This window comes from Parambassis ranga, chromosome 6, assembly GCF_900634625.1.
Source record: "Parambassis ranga chromosome 6, fParRan2.1, whole genome shotgun sequence".
Taxonomy (NCBI): domain Eukaryota; kingdom Metazoa; phylum Chordata; class Actinopteri; family Ambassidae; genus Parambassis; species Parambassis ranga.
In genome coordinates this window covers 5,912,614-5,929,162 of record NC_041027.1, presented here as the reverse complement: position 1 = coordinate 5,929,162, position 16,549 = coordinate 5,912,614, and the positions used below count along the sequence as shown (strand labels likewise).

Below are 16,549 nucleotides of genomic sequence, written 5' to 3'. Positions count from 1 at the left end.
TGGAGAATAGGTTGAACTCACCAATGCAATGTGGTTGAACTAAGCAGAGCTGCTTTTATTGTGGGATATAAAAAAAACTGAAACAAAAAAACAATAACAACAATAAGGCAACTGTGGTTCATCCTGTTATGACATTTCACCTAATACATCAATACTTTTGCTGCATAAACCAGGACCCTGTCCATTAACAGTGACTTGATGTTTTTTGTAAACTGGTGATTTCATGCTTTTTTTTTGCTGATTCATGTTTTCCATCCCATGAGCACAGCCTTGATTATTGCAAATCATTGTTGTGTGTATTGGCACTCACTGTTCACAGCCACCTCCTGTACCCAGTTGTGCACATTAAAGATGTGCCATTGTTCAGGTCAGATCACTCACACATTGTTTTTAGACATTCTAACCAACAAATAACTGCAGTTTAAATGTGTTGTTACGTTTAGTTTGTGTTCAGATTCTGCATTAATTAGACACTCTATATGTTTGAGTATATAGCTATATGTAGGACAGATGTTTCATAATAGTACGGTAACTTGAATTAAAATATTCACAGCAAGGTTGGTGGGGATTTAAAATGTGAAGGATATATAGTCCTTGGGTATACCATTGTTGCAGTCATGAATTGACTCAAAAGTGACACCACAAACTAATATGATGTTACACAGTGTGAATCTTTTTACCCTTGACTTTGAATGGTGTTTGTGGCCCCCATCTGTGCATGTAAGCTGGTTTAAGAAAGCACCATCTGCCCAAGGTTCAGAAACAGACGCACACTGATGCTCTCTCTCTCTACTCGACTGAATTCCTGAGCATCAAAAGGTTTAAGTCATTTCATTTCATTTCACAAATCTTAGTGCTGTAAGGCGACTACACACATATAAGAAGCTTTCTGAGCCCTAAGGGATATTTTGACATAGGCTATTTGTATTTTTGCTGGGTTAAATGAGTAGACTTATCTTAGCTTAGCTTAAAAACTTGAAAACTGCTAGCTTAACTCTGTCCAAAAGTGACAAAACCCACCTAGTGTCTCTGAAGCTGCAATAATGTTTTAGTTTAATAACAACAGACTGTTGCTGCGTCTCAGTTCATGGGCCTTGTCGGGTGAAAGGTTTTATTCTGTATGGTGTTATTATGTAGTGTGGGTCCACATATCTAGAAGTAGATATGTGAAGTAGATATATGAAGTTTTCATTCTTGTGTTTATTACCGTACTTTATACATACTACATACTGTAATGTTTTTTTATGAGTGTTTATGTGTTAGTAAGTTTTATAGAAAATCAAAATAAGCCAGGTACACTGAAGTATTGAGAAGTGTGGAATTTTCTTCTTCTCATAGACTTTGTAATTAAATCCCTCTGTTAGTTATTTTCTGCACTTTGGAGACAGCTCTGGTTGATATCAAGCTAAGGTTGTAAATCGAGATCTTGACCGAAAGAATGTGTTCATCTCCTAGACCCCATTTTATGACGCGCCCCTCCCGTGAGTTTCTCTTCCCGGTCACCTCCAGATCTGACCCACAGCTTATGAGATTTCAGGACTTGAAGTGAACTTACATGGGGGAAGCTTTTCTGGTGCGTCATAAAGTCACTCTCTTATGGGAAAGTGATCATTCCTGTGGGGGAAATTATGTTCAACATAAGCTTATTATCAACAGAATGGGACCCCCAGAATGGGACCCCCTGAATGGGACCCTTCCTGTTTTTCTCCTGACTCTTAGGTTTAACCATTACTAAATAAAGTAAACTAAAAAGCAGGTGAGCTGACCCCATTGGTGCAGGATTAGTGGAGGACGTGTCATTTTATGGTACCTATGTGGATCTCAAGATAGGATAAAAGGTGTTTGTAAGAGGAGCATGTTGTTCTCCTACCTTGATGCTGGGCAACCACAGAGATTTCTGTTTGTGCTTCTTCGATGTTAGAATAAATAGTAATTTTGAGACCAGATATTGTCCACTTCTTCTTAATCAAAGAACCTGGGAAGATGAACATCAGGGTCCAGAAGGTCTTCCCTAACAGCCTCAAAAGTCAAATCCAGAGTTGTTAAATGGATTTCCCAATTGTGCCACCAGCTGACATAAAGTGCTTCTGTCGCCTGACATGACAGCTGCTGTTGATTCTTACAATTAAACAAGTGTTGCTCAGGTGCCAAAATGTATGGTCCCTTGAAAAAAATACAGTTAATGAGGCGCAACTACTTGATTCTGGATTATTCCTTCCTTCTTCCAAATAGGACAGCCACATTTACAACCAGTCACTGGAGACTGGACATGCTAAGGTCACAGTTTAGTCCAAACTTCACTTTACCCATGTTCCCCAATCTAAACAAGCTATAAGCTCATTTTAAGGTCTGAGCTACCTGTTTTGATGGGTTCATTTTTTTTCTAATGCATACACGAAGATGCAATGCACTATTTTACTGATCACACAAGCAGGAAACATTTTGGAAAATGTATCATCATAATCACACGAATCAATGTCTTTTATCTATTGTGTATAATCTTCCTGTTGAATCCAGCAGACATGAGATACACAGCTCATATCAGACATGTCTTTTAACTGTAACATGGCTCTATCCTGGAAAGAGCCTCTGTGCTGCTCTCACGATTGAAGCATCACTAATGCTTCCTGCTCGTGAATGGCATTCAGCTCTTGAGTAACCAGAGATCCCATCAGCCATGTTGTTACAGCCAGCAAACTGTGAATGTGAAGAGTTTTCCACTCTGAGAAAAGAGCAGCAGCCAGTTAGGTAGCATAGCAACATCTCAATAAGGAGATGGAAAACATCTTCAGAGTTTCTTGGACCTAATTTGTGCCTGAAGTCTCTCTGGTGTCCACTGGCAAAACTCCATTCAACCCATATGTATGTGTATGTTTTGTTTTCATCACAAACTTACATATAAACTTTATTTTACCTGCTGTGTAACTGCTTCATTAGACTAAGACTGTTGTTGTTTAGGTGAAATTTGGATGACCTTATGATATATTGTTGTTATTGTTAACTTCCCAGCTCATGATTGTCTATCATTGTTCTGGGCATCTTCTCAAGTGATAGACCTTAAAAATAATTAGTTTCTCGTTTGGAGATGCCAGTGTTTATAAAGTCACTCCTTATAAGAAGCCTTTGCAGGGTGTTGTGTTTCGCCTACAGACTGCCTGGTCTGTATCACAGTTTGGCCTGTTGTTGCAACAAAACAAAACTCTGAAAGGTGACTTCATGAGTCTTCATTTGCAAATGTCTGCTGCAGACCATCTGAGTTAGATTTTTCTAGAACACATTCAAGGTCAGCAGCTTGGAAACTTTAGAGGTGGAGAGGGAACATGACCATGCTTCATGCAGCCTGCCGTGAGTACAGTGTCTGTTGCAATCATGGGGTTTCTCTGTGGATCAGTGGGTGGCTGAAGCAACTGGATGGCTTTAATTGAGAGAACAGCAGGAATCCCCCTCCAGAAAAAGTCACAACCTCTCTGGTTGTGGGTTGCACACTAATGTGCTATTTATTACTTGGCCATAATTGACCAAATAACACTCAACTAAACAATACAACAGTGAAGTCATAACAGTAAAAAGCTGTGACACTAAAGCCCACAGGACAGCCAATATTGGACCTAAACTCATTCCAATAAATTCTGATGTGTCTCTTTACCTCCTAGATGTGTAAATATGAAATTGTTTGCTAACATGTTAGCCTTGTATAGGTTACACAAGCACAGTAATAGTGTAAACCTTCTTATTTTGGCATGCGTGCTTTGTTGTGTCTGTCTCCTTCTCTTCCCTCCTGCTTGATTTCAAAAGGCTTTATAAGAATCTGCTCCAGTTCATTTTCCACAGTTTCAGCCATTCATGAGAAAGATAATATTTTATATAAGATTTCACACCAAGCCAGTGAAACGTGGAGCTCCACTCACTTTCTTTTCAGTCAGTTTTTGGTGGGTGTTTTTGGTGTTTATCAAAGTAATAGAAAGCTACATATACATGGCATATATTGGCTACCGTGCTCATATTCATTCTCCTCCTTTGTCATACAGGACTGAAAATATGAAACTGAAGGATTGGTTTGAATGAATTATGCCTACTTGAAGAAAGTTACCTGTAAATTATCTGACCCCGCCAGCATGTGATGGCTGGATTGTCTAGTTGTTGTTCTTTGTGTTTCCACAGTGAATAGATTGTCAGGTTGCTTGCTGACAGCCGGGTCAGTCGATAATGACAGAGCACCGTGTTGGCCCTCCAATCAATGCTGCTTTCTTACATTTCCTCAGGGTGAGCTGTTTTTATAGCTCAAAGATGTTGCATATTAGATTGTGCTGTTAAATATAGCTGTCATGCTGTCAGATGGTGAGTGATGATGTTTGTTTTTTTTATTTTATCCGCTCTATGTCAGCTCTCTCTTTGTGGACTGAATTAGTGCAGGAATAAAACAGTGAAGCACCACAGGGGACGGCAAAATGATATCAACGTTTTTCTATAAAATCTCAATATTTCATAGCATTTCTATTTCCAGGTACTTTGTATGTTCAGGCTTATACAAAGCAGACAGCTTGAAGTGTTGGATGTGTTGGCTCAGGTTATGAATCTGGTCATATATTATTTTTCAGTTTTACCTAATTCATCCCAAATATATTTTTTTTGTTTGTAAATAGTAAAATACTGAACCTAAAAGTTTATTTATTGGATGTGTGCAAATAAAGGGTTAACAACCAGAGAGGGATTTAAGTTGCCAGCAGGCACAGAGCTCAATCATTTTAATCACATTTTCACAAAGCCATGTGCAGGAGCCAACATCTCTCACTATCTCTTTTGAAATATATATTTTTCTACTAGCAGCTGTGGAGTCACACACACACACACACACACACACACACACACACACACTCTCTCTTTTGAGACGGGGCCATTTTGTTTATCCCATTACAGGCAGGAGCTCTGATTCACAGAGCCTGCTCAAAAATGTGATTTGTCCCGATAAGCCAATAAATGCTCCTTCATCAGTTTAGCGTTCAAATCCATTAAAGGAGCACTCTCCTTAGTAGAAGAGAAAAAAAAAGGACTGAGTACAAGCAGTGCCTCAAAAGACGCTCATTGATCTGTTGGATCTGAGAAATAAGCTTCTGCATCTCACCCAAAAGTCAGTGACTGAATCTCAAGCAGACAAATCCAATTTCAAGTTGTGTTTTTTCTGCAAGTCATGGAATAAATATCACACAGGGAACTTTCAAACTAAATTCAGTTTTTTTCATTTTTTCGCAACTTTAGTCCAAGTTGGCAGCTTTGTGTCGCAGCGTGTGAAACTCAGGCTCAGGTGGGCAGAGAGCACGCTAAATAATTCAGTCAAATGAATCCAACAGGGCGACTGGAAACGCCTGCGAATCCCAGCAGCACAGGAGGTCTGTGGGGTCTTCTAAACTGTCTGTGGGAGGCACACATTCACATTAATTAAATCTGCCATATGTTAGCACTCCCTTCACATCCCAGGCTGTGTGTCCCACAGCACAACAGATGTGACAAACTGTCAATTGTTTTTGAAAATGAAATCTATCAGGACTTGAACATGAGAGGGTGAGAGAATCTGCCAGGCGATGCTCCTGGCCTTTTCCAGACAGGTTTAGCTTTTTGGCAGAATCCTCCGTCTGAAGGCAAGCCAGAGGGAGCTGGTAACATGTGGTCATCTGTCCTGCATTTAGTTTGCTTTGATCTTTGCATAACAATGCTGCTGAAAATAAAAATCTCATAAAACTACTGCTGTGTGAGAGCTGGTTGTTACTTTTGGTCATTAATTAAATCCATGTTGGCTTCAGATGGAGCAAATATAGCTTCAGATGGATTTATTCCAAACAGATTTCTCACAAGAATCCCCTCACAGTGGCATCTGGAGAATCCTGATCTCGGCTTGCTGCTCTTCAGCCAGGGAGCGAGATAATCTCTGCTGAGAGAGCCGACATCAGAGGAGTTTTTGAGATCTTTATTGCTGCTAATTAGTTTGCCGTCTTCGAGAACCCCTGAAGGCCCTGTCAGGTCACACTTTGTTGTAATCATCTACATGTGGAGTGTCTATTTTTTATAAGTTTATAGTTTGAGTTGAGGGACTCTGGGTGATTTGGTCGATAACATCTTCATGAAGCAAAGCCTGATGGGCCGTTGGATCAATAATTCCTCAAACTGCATCGACGGGGATTAACTACTCCTCTGAGGGAGCTTCTCAGGTCAAAGCTGGGCCCATTTAACAGCTAATTAGATGCATTCTATTGAACATATGGTTCTTTTGAAGCATCTGTTTCAGCAGAACACAGAGTTAATGCTGAATTTGCACATGCTGGTCAGTGGGAACAGCGTGGACCTGCTCTGGCTAATAATGAGGAGGATCTATGGTTTCAAGTCTATTCGCCTTCTCTGGGTTCAGATTTTCCTTTTTGTTTGATCAATAGTGGCGGGCTGCCTGCAGTACATTAATTCATTTGAATAATGTCAAATTCTCCAGTAAAGTTTCTAAGCACAATTCCTTTTAAAACCACAGAGAATCACCATGATGTTGTTGTAGCGGAGCATCAATTGCCCTTCCATTACTCAATCAATCAAGCCAGAAAGCAAGTGGCCACTTCCTCCTCCTATTAGATTCCAGGGGAAATGGTGAAACACAGGCTCTGTTCATTAATTGTCAGATGCACGTCTAATTGTGTTTAGCGCCTTTGCTCCTTCTTGTTAATCTGGCTACAGACAGTGTTGGTGGTGTGTGGAATAATACCCAGCCCTGATGCAGAGGAGACCAGACTACAGGTCCCTTCATAACAGACCCCTCTGATTATATTTATGAAATTCAATTACTCTGACACAGACAGATGGACTTGCTGTCAGTGGGGACGCTCGTCATTTGTTAGCATCAGCAGACATGTCAGCCCTGAAGCACTGATGGGACTGAGGCTGTGTGACTGGAAACAAAAGAAGGGCGGAAAAGAAAGAGTAAGACAGAAAGACTGAGGGGAGGAGGAGCAGTGCTGAGTGAGGTTTACAAGCAGGGCAGCATACAGTAGCCCTGAAGAGCCTGCAGTCATTTAAAGGCATATATGTCCATTTGAGAGATAGAAAGCAGGTGGAGTCAGCAATCCACTTCACATGCAAGAGAAGAAGACACAACCTGGTTCTCTTCCTTGACTGGTTCTACACACAAACACAATAAGCCTCACCGGGAACACAAATGTGTGTGTATGTCTCTAGCATGAGGATGAGGACTAGCCAAAAATAGCAACCAAGTAAGGGAACAGATTTTATTGTGAAATGTGTTTATGTTACAAAGTAGTGCATTTTATGATGATCTTTACCTAAGCCCTGTTTTTAATGCTGAACCTAAGGTGAGAACAAGACGTAACAGTAGGTAAAAAAACAGCTCATGGTGTCGGGGGGAACTCTAACCTCAGACACCTGATTGAAAGTCGGCCATGTTGCATGCAGCTGTACCAGTCCCATGTTCAGACAATGCGGGTAATACGATCTTATGTTTAACAACTTATATCTGGGGGATGTATTATCGACCTAATGGGCCATTTTTTTTATTATGTTCATGAGACATGCAGTGATGGTGATGTGTGTTACAGTTGACACTTAAATCAAACAGTGTATGGCATACACAGTCTGTGATGTCATAGACTGACAGAAAGACAACCTAACCTAATGCCCTGCTGTCATACAGACCTCAACTGAGCAGGAGGATCCAGGAGGCTTGCACAGGGTTTTGGTCCAATTCGGCCCACTGAGCCATTGCATCTTATATGTATTCTTTTTTTAATCTGTCTGTAAAAGTCCCCACACCACAAATATTCACTTCTGAAGTGCAACCGAATTCTGGGAGACAATATCTGCAAAAGACAACTTGACATCCCTCAGTTTCCTCAATTCAGCTCACAGCCACTCATACTGATGTTTTTGTAGTCAGGGTCCATCTCCCCGTCACCCCGACTCCATCCAGTCTATTTCGGTTCCTTTTTCAACACATTGAATTTCAATGAATATGAAATCTATTCAAATTAAACTGAATGGAAAAGATACAGTTCTTGGGCCTTTAATCCTGCTAGATGCTGCTGTGCTAGGTGCCCAGTGTTGGTGAATTATGGATGAGTCTGAAAATTAAAGCTAGTTGGGAATTCACTGAGGAACTGCTGACTCTGTTGGTATACCTTTATCTAGACAGTATGAACTGAGGGGGGAAACAGAGAGGGATGGTGGGTCAATTCAAAGTATGTTAGATAAAAGCCAGACAAAGAAAAGGAAAGTCTGTGTTTAAACTTGCTTCCCTGCTGCAAAGTATGGCTGTGTGGGCCGGGAAGACACAAAGACCAATGACGTGTGATCAGATCTGAGCCCACAGCGTTGTGATCACACCTTCCTCCTACTGCCTGAGTGATACTGCAGCCCACGTCTCTCTATAGTCCTCAGTGTGTAAAAGACCTCCATAAAGGAGAAGAGTAAATAATATATATTTAAAAAACCCACAGACATTTCACACCTACTGTCCTCTGAAAGTGGAGCTGGGAGTGAAAGGAAGAAAGATATTCCAAGCAGTGGAGGAGTGAGAGGGCAGCAGAGGAGCACATCTAAACATGTGTTAGTCACTTCAAAAAGGTTCTAACCTGGGTTTCCAAAAAAAAAAAAAAGACTCTCCTCAGGGTACGATCATCTAGGAAAGCTCAGGTTCTGGCTTGTGTGGGATGTCATGGCTGAGAGTGACTCAATAGTCTCATGCACCCAGACCAGGAGAATAAAAGCTGGTGCTTTGCTTGGAGCTAAAAGCGACCAGTGATTTCTGCTATCTTATTTTTAAATATATATTTACTAATTACTGGATTTCTAACAGGAATCATTAGATATTTGACAGCTTGAGTTACATGTCATTCAGATAAATGTTGCACATAAAAAACCAGGGCAAGAGAGCGATTTCACAGAAAGTTACTTTTGAAAAAAATGTTTGAAAAAACAACAAAAAAATCTACAAAAATGGAAAATTAGGAAGCTGTGACCCACCTTATGTGGAGTAATCAGGGTTCAGGTGGACTCTGGTCAAACCAAACATGAGAATGACCGGATCCTCCCACTCTAAATTCAAAACAGCTTTATAGAAACTTTTTTTTTCATTTGCATTATTGTGGTAAAAACATAGAATGTGTAGGATTTGGGTAGCATTTATGTGCTTAAGTCAAGTTTTGGTTAGCTTGGGATAATGTGTGAAGTTCACGTGCATAAACGACCCCATATGCATACAGTGATGAGAAACATTTTCTGTGGTTTTCTGCGTATATATTAAAAATCATTACTTTTATGTAAGAAGCATTTTTATATGCGGGACCTGAGACCATTTTATTATGTTATGTTTAACTTCATTTCTCATTGCAAAGAATCTTTTAAATTCTTATTGGAACCGAGCAAAGAATGACTACATTACAAACAGGCAGACTGTGAATATTCAGTTATTTACCCACTCAGAAAGAGCCTGCTGTTACTTGCCTCATGCTTGATGCTGTGTTATTTCTCATTTTCTCACTCTAGATGAGTTCGCTGTCTCTTGCTAGAGCTCCTCCCGCTGCTTCATTGTGCATCACGAAAAAAGCTGAAAATAACGGCAGCATGTCTTCGATGCTTCTTTAAAGTTAAATTGTTTAATGAGATTGTAATATACCTAATTTGCAACATCAGCAGTTTAGCAGTCATCACATGCCTTCATGGACAACAATTAAGTCTTACTTTATAGGAAATCTTTAAACATCAAATTTACATTTTGTTGACAGGTAATAATGGTAAAGATAATTCACTGATTTTTTAAACTGGAGGGTGATACTGCTGACAATGAGGAGCTCTGCACAAGATGCAGCTCTGCAAACTGGCCATTTCACGTTTTCTATGACAACCCTTTATCAGGACCTTCAGAAAACACAGCTGTAAAAGTCTTAAAAATGCAGCAAAAGATATTCCACAGACTTAAAGATACTTTTTGTCTAAAAATGTTAAAGTAAACAGCAAAGACAGAGAGGTAAGTATGACCAATGAAGAGGAGGGGCACATAAGGCTTGTGTATGCTTGTGTGTGTCTGTGCTGTGGGTGCATGGGGGAAAATAACAGTATTTGAATGATGGGCATGACAGAGTCGGATGTCTGCTCAGGGCCTGTGTGGCTCCAGTAATAAAGATACTGAGGCTGAAAGTGGTTTCATTCAGTCTTAAATGCTCCTTAATCTCTCCATAAATGACATATTTGGTTCCTTTAAGGATGAGTGAAGAATGCAAACTGTTAACTGGGACTTTATGGTCATGTCGGTGGAGAAAATGATGCTCAGCCTAAATGCCACGAGTATTTATTTTCTTATGATTTTCATATTAAACATTCAGATATGATAGAGTGCATATGCTTAGTTTGTGTAAAAAGTGGTGCCCACAGTATCTCTCAGCATTTGAGACTGAGAAATGAAATCTTTGCAGTGTTCGCAGTGGAAAGTCATCCTTAACTGCCTATGTACGGATGGCCTGATGCAAAATAGGAAAAACTATTTCCTGGTGATGTTTCTCCAGCAGTACTTTTCACAATTTTATCAGGATTGTCAATATGTTGTGTTTTCTGCTCTTACCAGCATCTGACCTTTCCCAAATCAATGCTTTGCTATAAGGAGAGCAATTTGTGGAGCTCGCACAAGGGCAGAAATTGCTCCCTGCCTCTCTTCTAGGTGCCTCCTTTGGTGCATCTATATTATGTGTTGAACACAGAGGTGCATGTGTGTTTATGTATGCACACGTGCACAAGATAATGTCGATTTTGCAAGCAGTCATGTGTCAGTGTGACAGCCAGAGAGCTCATAATTTGCAGTCTTTCTGGCTGCTTGCCCAGATAAGGACCATAAAAAAAATCAACCATAGGATAATGATACTGGATGACACACCTGCAGCTGGAGGAGCAACTCCAAGGACGTCTCACAACATTTCTCTGCTCCCTCATCTCATTATGACCAACAAATGGTTAAGCCTGCTGATTACAGACGAGCACAGGGACCGAGCAGAGGTGGATTTATAAGATAGAGCTGATAGAACTGACACTGACTCCAGAGTGGTGCAGGAAGGTCAAGAGGGTGCTTATCAAAACATTGTTGGATGGTGGTTCACACTGTGCCCGAGCTCCTTAATCTGAGCAATGACACTGTTAAACTCATCTGTCTTAAATTCTAATGGTAGATTAAGCTCAGAACAACAGTTGCTGCTATTGCTGTAATTAGCGCAAACCACAAGTCTGTTGATTTTGAGTTATTAAACACAATATTGGACACCATATTTTATTGATCCCTGTGGGAAAAATTTGTCTTCTTGCTGCTGTTTCTTTCTGTGTAGATGAGAGCGCATACTTGAGGCTGCTTCCACCTCAAACCACCATCTTCACAGAAGCTTTAGTTTATACAATTTGTTCTACTACGCTGCAATAAAAGACTTAATGAAAAATATCTCAACACTTTCAAGTCTATCTCTTTGTCTCATATATAACACAGTCCATTGTCGCCTGGCTGATGTAAGAGCAGCTCTTACCCACTGAAGGAAAAAATAAATGAACATCTGAAAACAACTTGTCTGCTTCCGAAAACAGCAGAAGGAGGGCAGTCAAAGTGTTGCCCTGCATAATTCTGAGACACTGTGGGTGTGACAGATGTCAGCGTGGTCTCTCTCTGCGTGATCACAACCCATTTACAGAATAAAAAATCCTTCTGCTGCCTTTTTTATACCTTGGGAGCATTTTTTATTCCCTAAATGTGTAAGCTCTTGCATTTGCTCTGACCTCTGCAGATTTGTTTTGTATGTCATGCTACTGTAACAGTGTAGCTACTCAATATACAGATGTCTGTAGTATCATGTTGTAATCAGTCAATAGCAGACATTGAAACCACTGGAACGGAGAGGCTCCCCCTTATTGGTATACACCTCATATTTGTTTTCAGTATTGATAGGACCCGAATTTGTCCGCTTAAGGAGACAGAAAGTAAAGGCTTGTCCGTATCGAGTGCAGTAGAGATGGGTAATTAGCTGGCGGCTGACTCAGGCCACTTCCAGCTTTGTGTGTCAGGATGGGGATGGAAAAACCAATGAAGCCCAGCTCCCCGGGTGTCATAAAGCTTTGCTTTATGGCCAGTTTGTGTAGCCTTGCAGATTAAGTTCAAAGAAAAGCAGCCTCTCTTTTCTCTATGCATCTTAAATCCTGTTTCTTCTCAGTTGGGTCTGTAGATCAATTCTTTGGGCAGTGCTGAGAAATGCCTGGTGTCAGCAGCTACAGGACAGCTACAGGAAGGATGGAAGTGTCTAAAAATACATTAATAAAAGGACCGTTTTACCTCATACTTAAAAGCAGTCACTGAACAGCATTTTCCTTCATTCTTGAGTGGATTCTTCAGCAGCATGAGCATTAAAGCATGTATCTCCCAGTGGGCTATAATTGCAGTCTCCATAGGAAGATGTTAAAAGGCAGGAAAATCACAGCCAATCAGTGGTTTGTCTATGATTCATGCAATGAGTTCTTCCTCAGAAACGACTCCCAGCATTTATCTCAAGAGAACAGTGCTACATGGAAATAAATGGGCTGGTGTTTGGAGATTGTGTGCCTTCTTTTTCTGTTTAGACACAAAGACCAATTTCAAATAGCAGGAAACCTGCAGCTGTCTCTCTCTGACTATGCTTCACTGCAGACTAAGCCGAAGGATTCTGGTATTATTCTTATTAGGCTCAAAGACCTAAACACAGCATGTACATTATGTGTTCTCTTGAGTCAAAAATATATCTGTAACTACAAACACATCAGCAGGATTAAAACGTGGCTCAAAGACAAACCAAAAACAGAGGGATTACCAGATAAAAAGAAAACAAATTCTCAGTTTTCAGCTCTAAAACTCAGCCACTTATCCACTTTGCTCTCAGGATTAAAGAAATAAAAACACATCAAACAAATGTGGTTGCAAGAAGATTTCAGCAGTGTGGCAGATTTTACATTATGAATAATTTATTTTAAAAAGTCTAAAAAATATAAACAGTATTGTTACACTGACAAAAAAAGTCCAGCAAACAGCATTTGCACACTTTCATTGCAACAGTATTTACAGGGTTAAGCAGTGAAGAAGCAACAAATATGTATTCATATTCCTGACATCCTGAAAACAAAGCTGCTAGTGCGTATACCTACCATATGTCACATTTTAATCATTGTCCAAATTAGACACAGAAAGAGACTAGACCTGAAAAAAAATTTTTCTCCGATGCATTATTTTATGACATTTAACTCTAAATACTGAAATGATACAATGAAATGTTGAAAAAGAGTAACTGAATATTATTTAGTCAAGTCCAGAAGAGCATTCAACACATGTTACAGTACAGACTTTATGCATCACACACACTTCAAAAATGGCACTTTAAAAACATCTTTAATAATAAGTAAAATAAACAAACAAACCCAATAACAATATAGGCTAAATAAATAACCTAACTGATTTTTCCTGTCACCTATGGTCATGAGCTCTGGATAATGACCAGCGCCCGAAATCAGTTTCCTTTAAAGGGTGGCTGGGCACTCCCTTAGAGATAGGGTGAGGAGCTCGGTCACCCGAGAGGAGTCAGCTGAGGTGGCTCGGGCATCTCGGATGCCTCCTGGACGCCCCCTTGGAGAGGTGTTCCGGGCATGTCCCACTGGGAGGAAACCCCGGGGAAGACCCAGGACGCAGTGGAGAGACTATGTCTCTCGGCTGGCCTGGGAACGCCTCAGGATTTCCCCAGAAGAGCTGGAGGAAGTGTCTGGTGAGAGGGAAGTCTGGGCGTCCCTGCTTAGACTGCTGCCCCCGCGACCCGGCCCCGGATAAGCGGTCAAAAATGGATGGATGGACTTTTCCTGTATTCCTGCAATGCTGTTTGTCCATTTACATTATTTTGATGTGAGATTTCTTCCTTCACTTCAGTACACGTAAAAAATCATGACTCAGTTACAAAGGATAATCCAAAGATTCTGTGTGTGTTACGTGTAACACAAACTTGCAGCAAGCTTAGAACTGTCAAAATCTATCTAGCCATGATGACAAGTTTGTGCTTGTAAAAGTGACCAAATTGTTTCCTTTAAATTACTTTAAGCATGTTTAATTTAAAAAGAAAGAAAATGTTAAGTTACATTCATTTTATCAGTGTGTAACTGACCAGAAACTCTGAGTAAATGAATGAATGAATGAGTGAGTAAATAAATAAATAAATAAATAAATAAATAAATAAATACGGTAAATACATTATATTAATCATACATTAAGATCTACCATGTGACCGGTTGCAATGTTCTGTGTTCTACTAAACTATGTGACAGGTTTCGCAGTTCAGCTGCGGAGTGAACCTGCTTATAACCAAGCACAGCCAGAGTGTCGTTACACAGATGCTGGACCGTTCTCACAATGTCAAAGCTGAGACGAAGCCTCCAGCTCTCTGCCGTCACTCTGGAGTCTCTGGTGGTGGAGTATCTGTAGTTCCACTCAGATGACACATTACTATTGGTGTTCTTTGCAATCCACATCTGCACCCTGTCCTCCATCTCCAGCCCCACAAACCTGTAGATCTCAGTGGCTTTATCCTTTGGGTTGAATGCCAAATCCTCATAGCGCACCAGCAGGTAGCGTCCATGCAGCCATGCTGGTCTCTGCAGGCCTGTGATCACAGAGGCCATCATGTCCTTACAGGTGCTAGTGATCTGCGACAGGTCCACATATCGAGGCTGCCGTCCTGTCGCATTCCATATTTTCCAAGCACGGAACTGATCGGAAAACGCCATCATGCGTGAGGCGAGGATGGCTCTAGGGTCCCTCACCAGGTGGATGATCCTGAGGTCTAAGCGTGGATCTTCTGTCAGAGTGCGCAGGTCCCCTACCTCAGGAACCCGCACAGTCTTTATGGCCACATGTCCTTTAGACAGACATGACATAGAGGCTAAAGTAAGGTTCAGGGCCCCACACTTCTTAGGACACCAGGTTTCATCTGGGAGATCAGAGGCTGCAGCATCTGCACCTTCCAAGCACACAGGAGGAGAGCAGAGGGCATGGCTGGAGCTCCTGCGGAAGAAAGAGCTTGTGATGTGTTCCTGGGGCTCGGGGCGGATGTAATTCTCCATAAAATGAAGGTCACATGTGTAAAGATTGAGCAGGAGGTCCCTGTAAGCTCCCAGTAGGGCCCGGCGGTCCAAGGTGCGACGCAGCCTGCTGCTGGAGTTGGTGAAGGCCTGCTGGACGTGGTAGAGGGGTTCAAACACGTAAAAGATCCCAGGATGCTGGTTTAGGAGCTGCCCGGTGAAGGAGGAGCCGCTGCGTGTAGTGGCAAACAGCAAGATGTGCTTATGAGGTGACTCTATGGGCACCCAACTGTCATCACACAAGGCTCTCCACCTGGAGTCTGAAAAAAGACAGAAAACATGGTCAGTTGGTTACAAACCATGTTACATGTTAGTTACTAACTTTAAGGTACTACCAGTCAACCAAAGTCAGCGTTTTTTTCTCAGGAGAAAGTAAACTACTGAATTGAGCCAATAAAGTGTAAATAATTTAGGACGTAAACATGCATGAATAAGTTGTTTGTCTGCCAGTGGTTGTCAAAGGGGTTTATGAAATGGCGGCTCTCTAAATATAGCGCAAATAGCTAACATGTAATTACTGCTGATGAGGAGCTGATTGCAAAGGGATGCTACTTTTGTACACAGGAGCTCATTGCCGGCAAGCTACATCTGCGCTCTGAGAGGGGATTAATGGAGATAAATTGGAGGATAATTGTAAAGCGAATCACGCATATTTCATCTCTCGATTCTCTCCACTTGTAGGGAATTCCCTGGTCTGATGATCTGCTTTCCTTTTTCTTGCTGCAGCCTGTTTCTTTCTTCACTGAATGTCTTTGCATGAAGCTCCAAAATGCTAAAATATATATTACCATTAAAGTGTTGAGAGCATATCTGTGTATGCCTGCAGGTGCTGTTCAAACAAATACTATAACAATACGCATGCATTTTAAGTTATTTATGCTCTTTTTGCATTATATATGAGCCTATACCTGAACACATGCTAACTGCTATTCACACATCAAGATTTAGTAGGTTACAGTATGTGGGGCAATCTGAGTTTGCCGTCAGGTTGTACCTTTGTAGTGTCTTGTCTGGCAGCGATAGGCTCCCTGACAGGGCCCCGACAGCGAGTCCCTCAGGGTTCGGATGGCCGTGTACTGGACCCCCAGAGATGCACACACCAGCAGCAGCACCGTCTTCCAGGAGCACTCCATCCTGCCCCCACCTCTGGCTCTACATCCTTCACGCTGAAGCCATGGAGACAGGTAGACAATGAGATTTCAATTTTAAGGTTTTTTTTCCAGCTTTATACATGTACAGCTTCCACGCCTACAGGTCTCTACTGATGGCCTTCTGAGCAGCTCTTGCTCAAGGGCACTTGAGAAAAAAAAGGCATGTCATTAACTTTTCCCATCAAAGATTTTCCCTGCTAGGTCAGAATGTACACCTTTGTCCTTCAACAGCAGCA

At 41.3% G+C, this 16,549-nt stretch overlaps 1 protein-coding gene across 1 annotated transcript; it reads right to left on the bottom strand.

Moving 5' to 3' along the window:
- Nucleotides 1-14,298: 14,298 nt before the first annotated feature.
- On the bottom strand, nucleotides 14,299-16,322 carry LOC114437641 (carbohydrate sulfotransferase 1). Its single transcript, XM_028408454.1, has 2 exons — nucleotides 16,157-16,322; nucleotides 14,299-15,422 (listed from the first exon to the last, which is right to left on the bottom strand). Exons 1-2 carry the CDS (start codon nucleotides 16,293-16,295, stop codon nucleotides 14,299-14,301), a joined length of 1,263 nt encoding a protein of 420 aa, XP_028264255.1. The 5' UTR covers nucleotides 16,296-16,322.
- Between the last annotated feature and the right edge of the window lie 227 nt (nucleotides 16,323-16,549).

Coding starts and splice junctions, on each gene's coding strand:
- LOC114437641 (XM_028408454.1), bottom strand. CDS start 16,295: ATGGAGTGCTCCTGGAAGACGGTGCTGCTGCTGGTGTGTGCATCTCTG. Junction 15,423..16,156: donor CCAGACAAGACACTACAAAG/GTACAACCTGAC, acceptor GTCTTTTTTCAG/ACTCCAGGTGGAGAGCCTTG.